The following is a 16,008-nucleotide window of genomic DNA, read 5'->3' on the forward strand; positions in this document are numbered from 1 at the left end:
CATTGATGTTTCTCTCTCTCTCTCTATCTCCCTCCCTTCCCTCTCTAAAAATAAATAAATAAAATCTTAAAAAAAAAAAAAAAGAAAACTGTCTTACCAAGAAGCCACCACAACCAAATCATGATGGGACCAACCATATAGGACTGTCTTTTTCATTAGACTTGTTCTTCCTTGGTCTCAACCCTTCCCTCTAAGCAGGCTGTTCTTTGCTACATACTTGAGCTAGCTGAAGGGGAATAGTTTTAACCTGGAAAGATGTTTGAATTGTGTGATTACAGCACTGGATGGGACAATTAGAAGCTGTTCTCATGACTGCCGGTAATTGGGAAAATTTTTGTCATCTGAGAGGGACTAGAAGAAAGCCTACTGAGTGGCTTTGAAAAGGTAATGGAGAAAAAGAATTATGTTGTTTTCTGCTAGTGCCCTATGGGGTTCCATTCCTCCACCAGGATACTTACTTACATGAGGCAGTCCCGGCCATGCTGGTGGTAGGAGAAGAATGACAGCTAGTAATAGCTGCCTATTATATATGATGCTATCTCCCACATGCATCATTTTTAATACTATTTATGTGCTTACAAGCTAGAAAAAGGCCCAGTTATTAAATATAAAAGTGTAAAATGGTTCTGTATTTGAATTTATTATTTGATATTGCCATTGCTATTGGTGATAGCTCATAGTTTTTCTCTCTTTGCTGATAGTCTGAAGGAAGCCCATATTTTTTAGTCTTGAATTTGGCAATTCTTGATTTATTTAATATATCCTGATTATGAAAAAATTAAATGTTGCAATGATTAAGATAAATTTTTTTTTAAAAAAACATGCATCACTTCAAAAAAAAATTAAATGTTGACTTGCCATTCTGTCTGGGAAGATGGGAACTCTTAGTCTCTCTTCCCTTGTCGAAATGTGAAGATCAGCATCTGAAAAGTAAAACCAAGTAATTTCAGAAGGAACTTTACATAAAACAAAGCAAAATATCCAATGCTATGAATCAAAAGAACTAGCTTGTATAAACAGTGCTGAAGATTAAATGAATTTAGATACAACATCTTGAGTGATTGTTGTTTTCCTGTGTAACACCCACATAAAACACCACTCCTCCACCATTATCAATATCCTCTCAAAGTAGATAAAATATCCCAGTCCCTCTAAATCCATAAAGCTATTCATTTGTGCCACATTTCCACCTCGTATTTGAGTACTAATATATCTAATCCCTTGTGTAGGACCTAGAATTCAGAATCCATGTCTGATTTATCTTTGATTTGCCATACAAAATGCTTATAAATAGATGATTTATAAATGAACAAACCTATTTCCTGCTTTTTTTTAGTTCTTATGATAATTGTTGGTTTCTCATTCCACCCACACATGTAGATCGATGTGTAGGCTATGAGTGTGAGCCATTATATGCCTTACAAATGGGGTGGACATATGGTTTATTGACCAAACTGGAACATTCCTGACTGCAATAGATAGGCTTTTAATATAATTATGCCAGGTCACCAGTTGCAGAATGAGACTGTCTCAAAGTAGAGTGTATGGTTAACTTGCTTGTAGGACACATATCCTGGAAAGAGGGGGGTACAGGGAATTTTGGAGATAAAAGGAAGGAAAAACACTCAACTGTTTCCTTTCTGTGCCCACAGGCTTTCCTGTAGCTCAACAAAGGAGGCCAAGGGAGTAAAAAATACTTGGGCAGTTAGACAATATCATAGCTGCTTGTGAGCTGTAATACCTCTATATTTTGTAGTTTTCTTCAGAGGATGGCAAAGAGCCTGTGGCACCTAGGACATGTGGCAGCTGGCAACCAACCAGAGCCTAGGAAGATAATTCAAAAACAGTGGTCTCTCTGGCTTTTCTCCTGCTCTTTCCCTGGGAGTTAGGGCAAGGCCAGAGCTAAAACCTGGCCTGCTGGGTAATGATGCCAGACCATGGATGGAGTAATTGGGAGAAATGATTAGTGCAGTAAGGAGACATTATTTTACAGCACCTCACAGTTGAGGGAAGATCCAGTAAATTCTGTGTAGTTCATTAAATCACTATGCTTCAAGCATATAAAGGGTAGTGATCAAATTAAGATTAATAAATATTCATTGTGTAGTCTAATTGAAATGGAAAACACAATGAATATTTATTCATTCTTTTTGTTGTAAAGTGACCAGCAGTAACATTAACATAATTGTCAGGTGTCAAGACTGTTATGGAGTGAACTTGGATAACATTACCCACGTCTCTGTGTTTTACAGTTTATGAAGTGTTATCACACAGCTGATCTTATTCAATTCTTTTCTTTCACTCAATTCTTTAAAGTCATTGTAATCCAAGCAAATTTTGTCCAGGCTACAAAACTGTTACCAAAGTAAGTTCTCCTTTTTATTTATTGGCAAGTTCATGTTGTTAAACAACGATGAACTAAAATATATAAGACTGTCTCATACAAGTATCCTGGTGAAGGAATGGGACTCAATGGCACAAGAAGCAAATGACATAATTCTCTCCCTCCATTATCCCTTCAAAACCACTCCATGGGCTTTCTTTTCCATCCCTGGATAAAGTCTCAGGCAGATTTCCCTGGGACTATAACATTGCACAAAACCTTTTGCTACCTTCTCTGATGTTATTAAAAAATCAAAAAACATATAGTGAATGGCCATTCATCATTTTTTTATATATGGTGATTAAAAGTGTTGCTTAAATTTTATCTTTTGACATGTTTTTAAAAGAATATTGTTTTTTTCAGCTTATGATTTAATTTATGAACCATAGTGATATGTTCACCACATTCTATCTATCTGGAATCTGTTTTAAACCAGGAAGAATTATGGGGAACAGGGATAAACAGCTCCTTGCTTGATTTATGATTCAAATATAAAAAATATTTCTCATGGAGTAAAAGAATGGCAGATGTTAATATTGTTATTATTTTAATCAACGTAACTCAATTGACTCTAGAATTAGACTTCATTTGCCAGATAGCATCTTTGAAGCTGAAATTTCATGATGCCAATCAATATGGTACATCTTGTTTTCCTGAACTTGTGAGCTGTTCTGGCATGGGTCAGATTTGCCTAATTGGGCACCATCCACTCAGGGTCCACCCAATAGAGGGGTCACATTACATGCTTCCCAGAGAGTACATCCCGGGGCGGCTTTGCAACTCTGCTGGCAGCACAGGAACTTCCCGTCCACGAAGAACCCACTGTGGTACTTGATCAGCAGGTGGGGGTTGCCCCTTATCTCTGGGTAGCAGGCAGGAAGAAAACACATTCAGTAAGTGCTGTTATCACAGAACAATGAAAACATCATTTTTGCCAGCAACCAGGGTAAGAGCAAATGGTTCCCAAAGGATCTAAGTCTTTCACTTAGAAGTTAAAAAGCCAAAAAGAAAAGTGTAGCCATGTATATAGTGAGCACAACACAATAACTTATATCAGTCTTTAAAAAATTGGTAGAAAATGCTTGTACAGATCAGCTTGGTGTTAGGATTTTAGAAATACATCTATAAAGGAAGGAAGGAAGTTACAGCACATGCATGTCATTCTCTGGTGGCAGAAAGAGGCTGGAGGATAGGACTAGATCTTAGCAAAAAGAAAAGAAGGTTCTAATAAACATATATATTCCACCAACTTTTTATTTGAAAGCATTTCAAACAGAAAAAATTGCAAGAATAGTACAATGAATGTCTATATACATTTTACCCAGATTCAATTTTTAACTGTCACATTTGCTTTATCTCTATCTCTCTCTGTACAGATATAGATAGATAGATAGATAAAATTATTATTTTTAGATTTAAAAATCATTGCTATATTTTGCTTGGCCATTTGAGAGCAAGTACAGATATTATGACCTAAATAATGTAACCCACATATGCTTCAGCCTGTAACTTCTGCTAACAATGACAGGCCCTCATATAACCATAATAAAATTATCCAATTCATTAAATTTAACACAGATGCAATACTATTACTTAATATATATTTCATATTCAATTTTTCTAATTGTTCCAATAATATCCTTTATAATCATTCATTTTCTTCTGATTGGATATCCAATCCAGAGTCACAAATGACACTTAGTTATCTAGTTTCCCTTGATACAGATTAATTTTTCATTCCTTCTTTGTCGTTCATGACTTTGACCTGTTTACACTAAGGAATTAATGGCTTATGGGACTACTTTTCTAGGAATATGTGCATATTTTAAAACTTATTGGAACAGGACAAAGAAACCCAAAGAAATGAAATTCTAATATTACTGTAATAGCAAAGTACCATCTCTCAGAACAGCAGAGAAACCTACAAGGTCTTAGTAGAGAATAGTTCAAGATGAGTATCTAGGTGGGGAGGGCTGGTTCTACATGTGGCTTCAACTCTTTCCTTCTTGATTTTTTTAATTCATCTTGAGGATTTCTTATTCTGATTGTAGGGGAATTCTGCTCCTCCTTTACAACCCCAGCTCAAGGAAGTGTATGGAGAGAATAAATAATCATTTTGCTGGGTCATTGGGAGGATATGAGAAAATGTATGTAAAGTATCCAACACAGTTTTTGGCTCAGTGAGCAGTGGACTTCAGTAATACCATTCCCTTAGTTTAACTCAGCTCAGCTTGCCTGAAAAGGCTGGCATTTAAAAAACTTCACTAAATGTTAATGAGAATTGAAAGAAATTATTACAGAAACCACAACAAACAAAAGGAGTTAAGTTTATAAAACACTTGTTTCTGACCTTGAGCTTTTTCTAGGCTAGAAGCCTAGCACTTATATTGTATTGGCTAAAAAGATGGATTTGGGTAATTGAATTATGAGTTCTCCAATATTAAGTATATGACATTGGTCATGTGTCTTTAACTTCACTTATCGGAAAAAAGGGAGACAAGTATGACCCATTTTCACAGAGTTGTCAAGAGGGTTACCTAAGAAAGCGTTTTACAAGTATTTGACACAGTAGCTGCCAAATGATAAGTGCTTAGTATTAGTTATAACTTCCTATAAACATCTAAAGTGCAGTAGCTACAGGACCTAACACAATGCTAAGAGGACCTAGAATGGACTTTGCCCTGGGAAGGCAAGCACAATGGGTGGGGAGCAGATGGCTTGGCTTCCTTCAAGCTGCTGGGAAGGACAATAGCCAGCTCTGTGCAGAGCAGGGAGGGTGTGGTTAGAGGGATGGGGGATTTGGTGGGGAGGAAGGGTATCAGATCCCCAGCTTTCCCCTATGGAACAATGAGAATGCAAAATGAGGATAACCATGGCATATACTCTGAGGTTGGTAGGAAAATCAGTAGATTTTGTCTTGGCTCTGAGTCCTTTTACTGTCATATCTTTCCTCTATGAAACCTGAAAAAAATTCAATCTACGACTCCCTTTTATGACTGTTTAACATTACCTTTTTGTAATGCTTTCAACCACTGACTTCGGCTCTCTTCATTTGATGCATAGACATAGAGAAGCCCTTCCTTATAGACAATCTGGAAAGGAAAAGATTTAGTGCATTTAACTATAATTGCATCATAGTTCACTCTGTTGCAACTGCAAATTTTCTGTTATCCAAAAGAAACCTTGAGTTTGCTTATATAATATCTGTTAGCTCTGGAATTAGGTAGAAAAAAAGCCTAGTTATTTTTAATCTCCACCTTTCAGTTTATTTTATCTCAGACACTGCTACACTTTGGAAAATCACAGCAGAGAATTAGGAAGTTATAAAATGTTAGATATTACAGGTGACTTAGGAATGTTCTGGTCTACCCACTTACTCAGTGCATGACTCTCCATAGCCAGTTGGACAATGTTTATCTGCTCTATCCGTAAAAATATCTTCAGGGATGAAATTCCCTTCACTTTAACTATGCCATCCTTGCCAATTTTCATATATTCTGATTATTATATAGCCCACACTTATACTGAGTAAAAGTGTGTCACCCTATTACTTATTCCCTTGGTTCATGTCCCACCATAAGTCATCTTCTATCCCTTAAGACACTTGTTTAAATGTTTGAAGATTATAATGTCTTCCCAGATCCTTCTCTAGTTTATTTACTTTTGTGGGGAAACAATACAGATCATTTATTAAACACCTACTAGTTTGGGGGGATCTTTTCTAGATGCTTTAATATTTTAATCCCATTAGTGGGATTTCAACTTTGTGAAAAATATATGACCATGACCATTTTTCAAGTGAAAAATGAACTCAGAGAGAGAGGCTATGTTTTCTATGGTTACACCAGTATGAACAGTAGCTAGGGGCTCTGTGGGGCTCCAAACCCTGTGTTCTTTATGCACCCCCTGCCTCTGGGATGTGAATTTGAAGCATCTTTCATGAGCACACACTCCCCTAGTTTCTCCCAATTAGGTAATGATCTTTTTTAAAGTGCGAAGTATAGATTGTTCAGCAATCAAATTATTTTATTTTATTTCATTTTTGGCCACAGTGCTCTCATACTAGCACTTGGTAGTCTGAACATCTGCCTTTTGCTCTGAAAGACAACTATTCATGATCTAATAAAAGTAGGGCTTGACTTAGTTCAAGCCACTTCCCAAGGGTAGTGTAGGGACACTCTCCATAGCATATCGTTCAAAAAAAAAATACTCCAGAATAAAACGAAAATGTCTTAGCATGCTGTGCAAAGCATTTCTGATGTGGCCCCACCCATTTTTCCAGACTCATCTCTTTCACTCTTTCAGAGGGCTGCTTTATTCTTAGGAACTACTTGGAGCTCTCCAAATCTGTCATATTATTTCACCTATGAGTGCCTTGATGTCTGCTGTTTCTTTTGTTTCACTGCCCTTTCTGTCTTTGCTGCTTTTAACTCCACCTGTCCTTCCTAACCCACCTCCAGTAGAAAATCTCCCTGATCTCTTGGAGTGAAGAGTGAAGCTTCTGCTTCCTGGGGCACCATGGCTACTCTGCTGACCTTCACCTTAACACTCACCCTCACTGCATTATAATGATCTGTAAATGCCTTGAAAACAGCGATGGCATTTTATTCCTATAGTGTGCCTAGTATCTTGTAGAGCATTGGATATGCCTGGCAATGTCTGATGAAAGAGATTGTCAGAGCCCAAGGAAAGTCTGGCCACTGGGGCTCACTTGGTCACCTTTCTTTCTCTCCCTCTAGGGAAGGCAGATGAGTAGGTAGAATTTTATCAAGGTGCCCAACGCCTATCTAAAAATGTTCCATGCCTTGTCATCTTATTAAATCATTTTGCAACATCTTTATTTATCCCCACTATATTGAGTTCCTCATAAAAATTATTAAAAGAAGAGCCATCCTACTTTTTGTAATAGCATGGATGGAATTGGAGACAATTATGCTAAGGGAAATAAGCCAGTCAATGAAAAACAAATACCATATAACCTCACTTATAACTGGAATCTAATGAATGAAATAAACTAATGAGAAAAATAGAACCAGAGCCACGGGAACCTGGAACAGAATGATAGCTGGAGGAGGGAAGGACAGAGGGGGAGAATGGTGGAAGGAAGGGGAAGGGACTAGTCAAAGAACATGTATGATGCATGGACACGGACAACCAAGAGGCAATTGACTGTGGGCAGAAAGGGTAGGCTGCGTGGAGAGGGAAAAAGATAAAAAAAAAGAAATTGGGACAATTGTAATAGAATAAACAAAAAATAAAAATAAAAGATCAAACAAAGAAGACTCATCCATTCAATGGAATGTTGCCCCTCCCCTTACCTGAAATGGGTACTGTCTTTCCACAGGGGTCTGCTCCTCGAGATTGACTTTCTCTACACATCTGATTTTCTTAATTTCAATTGACCCTTTTTTGCTGCCTCTTTTCTGAATTACAAAACAAAATACAAGATATCACACACAGTGGTGCACAAAGAAAAGCATAAAGTTAAGGTTATGCTTGGCAGGGAGACTGGGAGATGGGGTGGGCATGTGAGAATCATTCTAATTATTCTGTAATAGTCAAAATCCGATGGCAGCAAAATATATTTTAAAGTATGGACACAAATTCATATATGCCTCCCAAAGCAAGTCTTCCAGCAGTACTTAATAATTTTGTTTGATAATCTCAAAATACATTTCAAATCACTTACCATGTAGTTAATCTACTCAGGAAAATCAAGATTTAACTTCACAAAGCATCTTCAGTTGTTTCAATTTTATGACAGTACTTCAGTATTTCCACTGTGATAGAGTTCTCAACTGTATACAAATAGTCATATTGCCAGAACTGTGTTAAGGCAGGAGTTCTCATTTTTAGCGCTATTAGGGGCCAGATAATTCTTCTTGGTGGGAAGCTGTCCTGTGCATTATAAAATGTTTAGCAACATCCCTGCCCTGTATTCACTAGAAGTTAGTGGCACACTATTCCCACCAATTATGATGACCAAAAATGTCCCAACCATTATTAAATGTCCCCCAGGGGACAAAATCACCCTCAGTTGAGAACCACTATTCTAAAGTGATATTCAATTTGTCTTTGTAAAGTCAGCCAATGTTTTAACACCCTTTATTCTTGAATTGATTATACCTTGGTTAAGAAAAGACAAATGTGATAAGTGAGTGCAAGGTGATCTTTACCGTGTAAGCTAAGAAATCTAATAATTGTTTCATTATAATTAAGTACTTTGTAGAACCTTAAAAATAAATACTATAAAAGCAATGGAATAAACAGAGTCTCACCATTTTGTCATATTCATAGTAGGAGAGGTTTGTTTTGGTTAAAACAAAAAGCCTCTCTTTGTAATTATTTGGTGACATTTTCTTCTTTTGCTGTGACCTTTTGAGAAGAAGTTCTTCTAGAATGGATTTTGTATCCATGCTGTCGTCCTAAATAAAATAAAATAACTAAAATGAGTATTTGCCTTATCAAACTAGGTTCTCTTTTACTTTCATAATTTTTATCAACTTTTTCTCATTCAGGGATAATATAAATAATACAATTTTTGAAGTTAGATTTAGGATTATAGAGGAAAAGTAACTAAGCAGGCTCTTAAATAAACACACACCTGAACTGTTTTTCCTAGTGTGTTGGCTTTGACTTTTATAAATATTTTAATTTTTATAGCATTTTATCCATTTTATTCATTGCCTACTGTAAATCACAAATTTATTATCTTCATACTACCTGCCAGGCCAACTTATTGAAATTCTCCTTATTCCATAAGCATTCTATAAGCATTTGTTAAATTGAATTGGACATAATCGAGCTTCAGATAATTTGAATTCCATATAGCTCACCATGTCTGAAGTAATTGATCAGCTGAAATTTCTGTTCATTAATGTGACCAGCTGTTTGACCAAATTATCCAAAGCACCATGAGACTCTGATATCATTGTTAATAACACCCATACCCCCTGATCATATTCAGATCTTTATCATAAAGGACATGGGTTTACTTTTCAAGTGTTCTGAGAATAAAACATTTAAAATTATATCAAAAGAGATAAAAAACTAAAAAAATGATATTTTATACACTAAAAACACTCTTTTCCTCCCCAAACCATGTAAAACATTAAAACTTAAAGTATTTCTGGGAAATAAATGCATTAATTTTCTGGTTCTTCTGAGACTATTGCTTCAACCCTTAGTGTGATATTAGGTCTGATCATGAAAAGTGGCATTTAGCAGTGGACCACAAGAGAGAAACTTTCTTATGCTCTTTGCTTTGTGAAACCACATCATTATTAGCAGTCCCATGCCCAATAATTATCATCTTTCTTTTTCTTATTGATAATCTGAAGGAAATTAACTTTACTCACCTTACGTTGGAGAGAGCTGAAGTGTGTTTGTGGTTCCTTACCTTTAACTGTCAAGCTTTAAGCAAAAAGTTACTGCTCTGAGTTACTATCACTCATATTCCCTCTGAAGATATTTGCATCCTATTTATCACTCTAGATCAGGAAGCACCCACATGGGCATTGCTCTGTCTAGATGGAGGTAGATGCCAAGTGAACCTGTCCAATCACTAATGGGCACTTCTCACTGGCCCAGGAATATGGTGGGCCCACTATGGTTTGGGAGTGGGAAGCAAGGTAGACTAAGAAACACAGCTTGTCATTGAACAAACTGTGGGCAGCCCCAGACAGCTTCTGTCCTAATAGAAACCATACCACTCTAGAAAGGGGAATCAAGAAAATCAGCTTTAATTATTTATTTATGTAGATCTTAAGACTATTAATCTCTCAAAGGTTCTCCAAGGGCATCATCTGATTTATAGGCAGGAGTAGTAGAAATCTTATTTCTTAAATTTAATAGAGTTTTGATCACTTTTTGTTTTGAATATTGATTTATGTGTGTGTGGGAAAGCATTGTAAAATTCTGCAAACATAGGATGTGCTTCTTGAGCACAAAGGGTGTTATTCCCCATGGTCACTGTATCTTTGCCCTGGACAGGGCAGAGATCAGGGTGTAGTAAACCCAGCAGGACCTGGGGAGGCAGATAACACACCTACCTTTCACCTTTGTCTCCATTAGAAACTCTACACATACACCTGCTCAGATAAGATTATTTTCCACGCCCACAGTCTGTAGCTGAAAGAGAATTTGCTTGAAGACTTACTGACACTAAGGTTCCACTTTTTGTCAGTTGAAGTCCCCTCTTGGGTGTATTTGTAGAGCAGTTTTGCCTTTTACAATTCTACATTTAAAAATTAACTAACAAAACAAAAAGTGAAAACTCTTCTCAAATGTCTTTTATATACATTACTCCTCAAAGCAGAGTGCTACTTAGATTGATCTAGTTAATAGAATAAGAAAGTTACTTTTCAAACTTTTTCAGGTGCTAAATCAACTTGTAACATTAAGAACACTGTTTTGAAAATGCAAATCCCAGTGTCTAAGCAGGTACTCAGGCTTTCCCAGTACTGCATGATGACACACAAACTTTTGTGTCTATAGATCTTTCACATTTATCACATTAAGGATAGTATTGGGGAAATTTTATCTAAAAATTAATATGGTGACTCACAGAAACCATTGACAAATGAAATTCACAAAGTCACTTCTGCCTATTGAAGGGAAGAACATTGACTAGAAATGAAGGTGTCAAGTCCACAAGCACATTCTCTGATAAATCTTTAAGGGTTTATACATGTTGTGTCTAAAGCAATATAATTTGTCAAATTTCAACAAAATTGTTCATTCCAAAATCTTGTCCTTTGTGAAATTTTTGGCCTTCATTTAAAAAATTATATGTGATATATATTCCTCCTACAAAGTCAAGAACTACAGACAAGAAAAACAAAAAAAGTTGTCAATATTTTGGTGAACATACCTTTAGATTTTTTTCAAGTATAGACATGCATGTGTTTATTTTTACAAAAATGAGTTCACTTACTATATATAGGAGTCTGTAATCTGTTGTCCTCATGTAATAAACACTCAGAGCCACATGTCTTTGAAGTCCTTCAAAGTTGACTCTCATGCTTCCTAACAAACTTGAACCCTGTTTAGATGACTTATACTTTTGTCATCTCCAGATCAGTTTCTTCTAATACCTGGTCCCTCCTCAAGTTTGGACCTGCCTTTCTTCTTCTATTTGCTTCTGTCCCTTTCTTGTACTTCTCTCTTCTCCTAAATTAGCCTAGGTTCTAAAATGAAAATATTTTTCTGGTCTCCCTTAGTATAGGAGGTGATAATCACTGATGACTAAGTTTTAGAAATGTAATGTCTCTTTTATTAGGACAATAAGTTGAACGGGGTCAGGTACCACTGTTGATTCAAATGCCTGTCCAAAGACTAGCAAACTTGGCTCTGCCTACAGTTATTTAAGGGAAATTCAGCTGAGAAGGTAAAAAAAAAACCAACACCTTTCAAAATAAGATGAGATCCTAAACCTAGTCAATATTAGCCAGAAATCTCTTTCCATGGAGGAGCTGGTAGGATGTGGCTGGACCCTCATATTACCACCTACATAGAATAGACACATCAATTTGCCTGCCAAATAGCCCAGGCTACCTATTTCCATAAGCACATGCAAGTACATTGGAGATTAAAGTACAACGAAAGCAAAAGGGAAAAAAAACCCTGACAAAAATCAATATAGTATTTTTATGAGGAAACCAGCAAACATTATGTACTCTATAACACACATAAAGGATTCATGCCAAATTAACATGGGTTATTTAGCATTTATAAGGAAATTGTATCATGAGAGAAAGGTGTTCAACTCTAGGTCTATTCAACACACTTGAATTTGAGCCTGCAGTGTGCTCTGAGTGACAGCAAACAGGTTTGAGAGCTCGGTTTCATAACTGAATAATATTCAAGGTTGCTGTGGGGTGCTAGACTTAGAAGGCTTGGAGGAGGTGATAGTATTGTCATTTGTGAGCTGTGTCACCTGACCAAGCCTCTTCCCTATTCCCAATGTCAGTTTTCTGATCTGATAAATGAGGCGGCAATAGCTCTTCCACTTCATGGGACTTAAATGAGAAATCTTATATGGAAATACTAGGCACACTGTGGGCACTGAATCGTGATTAAAAGAGAAGAAGGTGGAAGGAAACAACTCAAGTGCTAAAGCAGACTCTGTTGTCTTTGCTATGAAAGGCCAGAGAAAGAAAAAGTGGGGTTTTTCCTTAAGATAATCAAGAAAGAAATTGTGAAATAGAGGGCATTAATATTGGAGCTTGAAGGATATGAGTGATTGTAGTGATAATTAATAATCCTAGCTAACATTTAAGGAAGACTCACCATGTGTCAGACAGTACTTAAAGTACCTTAAAAATATGCTTTCATTTACTGGTCACAATCATCCTATTGGGTAGGTTGTGACATCCTACCCTATAAGGTACACCAACTGCAGTATAGGGCACATCATAACACCCCAGTCCTGTGGGGTGAGTTGTAACAAAGTCCCCCTGTGGAGTAGGTTACAACCTTATTCCCTGCTTATAGCTGGTGAAGCTGTGACAGATAGTAAATTGCTCAAGATAAACTGCTAGTGTGGTGGAACTGGGATTTGAATCCAGGCAGCCTAACTCCACAGCATATATTCTTGACCATGATGCTAATGTTAGAGAAGGCCATGCCAGCTGTGTAACTCTCCTAATCAGAGAAGGCTCTAACCAAGGGTGTCCAACTTGCAGCCCATGGACCGCATGCATCCCAGGATGGCTGTAAATGTGGCCCAACAGAAAATCATAAATTTACTTAAAACATTATGAGATTTTTTTGTGGTTATGTGTCACAATGTATTTAATGTTTGGCCCAAGACAACTCTTCTTCTTCTAGTGTGGCACAGAGATGGCAAAAGGTTGGACACCCCTGCGACCTAAATATATGAAGGCAGCCATAGAATATCAAAGCTGATAGGAACTCTAGAAGTCATTTTATGGATGCAGTAACTAGCCCCAGCAGCCTGAGTGACTTAGCCAGAACTGCAAAGATGTGACCTGAGACACAGAGCCTAGGGAGCCAGATTTTGGTGTCGTATTGGGTCACTGTCCACACCATCATGACAATAAATAAACTAAAAGAGATCTGTGTGTTCAGCTAAACATCCTATAGCCTTGCATAAATTTGAGTATTACCAGACCCATGCAAGAGAAATAACAGAAAGATGTGACCTATGAATAATCTTTCAGTGGGGACCGAGGCAGTGTTAAGTAGCAAACCTCTAGCCCACATTTGAAAATAGGTAAGAACATACAATTCAAAAGTTGGAATAAATTCTAAGAGGTGTACAAGGGGAGCAGGAGACAGGAAAGGAAGGGAGAAAGCATATGTAGTTAAATGGAGTCATTGAATAGTTCCCTCAACCAAACAGTTTATTCCCTGACTGTCTCAGGATGGTGCCCTTAAAACTTTATTCTTTGGAATTGAAAGATGAGAGTGGCAATTCCTTATTCCTTTACTTAATTTAATTTTCCTCTCTTACTTTACATGTCATTTAGCTAAAAGTTTTGGTAGGTGTCAAGATATTAAAATAATCCACATTGGGGGAGGGCAGTCAGTGGAGTGGGGAGGAGGAAAGGAAATATGCTTCAAGTGAGGACTTGGGGACGGTGGGGCTGTGGAAGGCAAAACTGGACAACATTGTGACAAACTTGATCTTCAAACATTTGCCGCAGGCTTACCTTCCTGCTAAATAACTGAACAAAGTATATGGCAAATTAAACAGGAACAAAAAGCTTAACTCAGAATCAGGCAAAATGGTTCAAAAGTATAACTCTTAATATGCTGGCCAAAGACAAATACTAGCTCCACAGAACCCACCAAGTCTCTCTTTCCATGATGTTATGCAGAAGAGAGAAAGCTACAATTGTCTTAGCATGATAGGAACAGAAATCCTTTAACAATGACACACAAATTCTCAGCATTTTGAAACACCATACCTCAATTACTTAAAAATGAATTTATGAAAAACAGACATTTTGTGAAGGCCATTTTTGCACAAAGAAGGCAAAAATTCCAATGTCATTTTTGTTGGAGCTAAAATTTACATTATGTGTGAAATTCATCTGTAGTGCCACATAAAGCTTTTCTAAGCCCTTCCTTCTTTTCAGCCACCTCTTTCCTCCAGCTCCCTTCCCTTTGCTAGGGCACTCCTCTGGGCATCTTGCTTAGGAGAAAAGCAAAGTGTAATAAATCTATGTCCTAATACCTTATGCTGTATTAGTTTAATACACAGCACTGCTTAGAGAATACAGGTTGGTAATGTGCAAAAGCACCCAAGTTTTGTGGGTTCAAATCCCTTACTATGTCTCCATGCAACCTGACATGTTACTTAACCCTGCTAAACCTCAGCTTCCCCATCTTCAAGGGAGTGAAAAAAATAACCACCTCAAAGGGTTAGGAGGAGTAAAGAGAAAATGGTGGTAAGATGCCTAGCACACCAGCAAATGTTCCAGAAACCCCACTCCTCCCTCTCAGCACTCTGTAGGCAAGTTCTTAAAAAGTCCATAGCAAAGTTTAAAAACAAAAGGACCCTCACCATAAAATTTCAGTCCTGGTCCCCCTTCCCCCAGCTCCTGGGCATAAGTGATAATGGGAGGCAGGAAGTTTTTCCAGGTATTCTGTAGTCAATAAGCACTTGCTCTGCAGGCCTGTTACAAGCTTTCAATCATGGAACTGGACCTTAAAATCAGATTGAACCAGCCCCTTAGTGACTGTGTATGTGTGCCACCAGATTTCTTATAAACCAATGTGAGATGTTATTCAAAGCGTACTCCATGAACTGACAGCATCAGCATCACCTGAGAGTTTGTTAGAAATGTAGAGTCTCAATTCCCACCCCAGACTTAGTGCATCAGAATCTGAGTTTTACTGAAATCCTCAGGTGATCTGTGTGCATAGGAGATTTTGAAAGTCACTGATATAGATCACATGACAGTGTACTGCTTTTTAAATCCAATGAAATCATCACAGTCCACAAGAATTTTCAAGATTATATGGAGGTGGATATAGCTATGGTTCACCTGCCTCCCATCTTTCTATTTCCATCTAAGATACCCCTAAGCCTCTGATTTAAGGAGACTTTAGGAACCTAAGAACAAATATCTGGAACTAAAATAACACCATAAAAAGAAAGAGAAAAGAATCACTAACATTATTTTTGCCTTTTGAAGCAGTTAGGAAGCTAATATAAAAAACACATGGAAAGGCAATACATAAAAATATTAAGGAGAAAATCAAAGGCAACAACACAAAGCTAGAAGGAGCTGGTGATGATATACATACAACCTGCCAGTTGCCCTGCACAAGGTTTTCAGCCAGGAGGTGGAGGTGGATGCAAATTACATGGCCCCATCCAAAGTCCTGGAGGAGCCCCAACAACTTTATATTCATAATTTTTGTATTTTTAAAAGCTGGCTCCCCAAACTTTTTGAACTGCAGGCTGTACAACACCCAGATCCGAACCTGTGTTCCTGTAGGATATGACATTGCATAGCCACCTGCCACTTAAACGCACCATTTTGGCCTGCTCCGCTGCCTGGGTCCACCGCGGTGAAGTCAGACTTCTCTTGCAGGCACACAGCCCCACTGTCCTCCTTCCAGCAACAGCAAATTGTCTCACATTTTCCCGG

General features: G+C 37.5%; 1 protein-coding gene across 2 annotated transcripts in view; it reads right to left on the minus strand.

Annotated features, from left to right (window-relative positions):
* Nucleotides 1-16,008, minus strand: part of BMX (BMX non-receptor tyrosine kinase) — a 52,890-nt gene extending 36,882 nt beyond the window's left edge. For both annotated transcript variants that reach the window (XM_045856017.1, XM_045856016.1), the window contains exons 1-6: nucleotides 15,894-16,008; nucleotides 8,662-8,808; nucleotides 7,702-7,806; nucleotides 5,394-5,475; nucleotides 3,126-3,245; nucleotides 859-923 (exon numbers count right to left, since the gene is read on the minus strand). In XM_045856017.1, coding sequence (XP_045711973.1) covers nucleotides 859-923; nucleotides 3,126-3,245; nucleotides 5,394-5,475; nucleotides 7,702-7,806; nucleotides 8,662-8,808; nucleotides 15,894-15,896 — 522 coding nt within the window. In that variant the 5' untranslated portion in view covers nucleotides 15,897-16,008. The remainder of the gene's footprint in view (nucleotides 1-858; nucleotides 924-3,125; nucleotides 3,246-5,393; nucleotides 5,476-7,701; nucleotides 7,807-8,661; nucleotides 8,809-15,893) is intronic.

This window comes from Phyllostomus hastatus, unplaced genomic scaffold (genome assembly GCF_019186645.2).
Source record: "Phyllostomus hastatus isolate PE091 unplaced genomic scaffold, TTU_PhHast_1.1 phas_scaffold_12, whole genome shotgun sequence".
NCBI classification, from domain to species: Eukaryota; Metazoa; Chordata; class Mammalia; order Chiroptera; family Phyllostomidae; genus Phyllostomus; species Phyllostomus hastatus.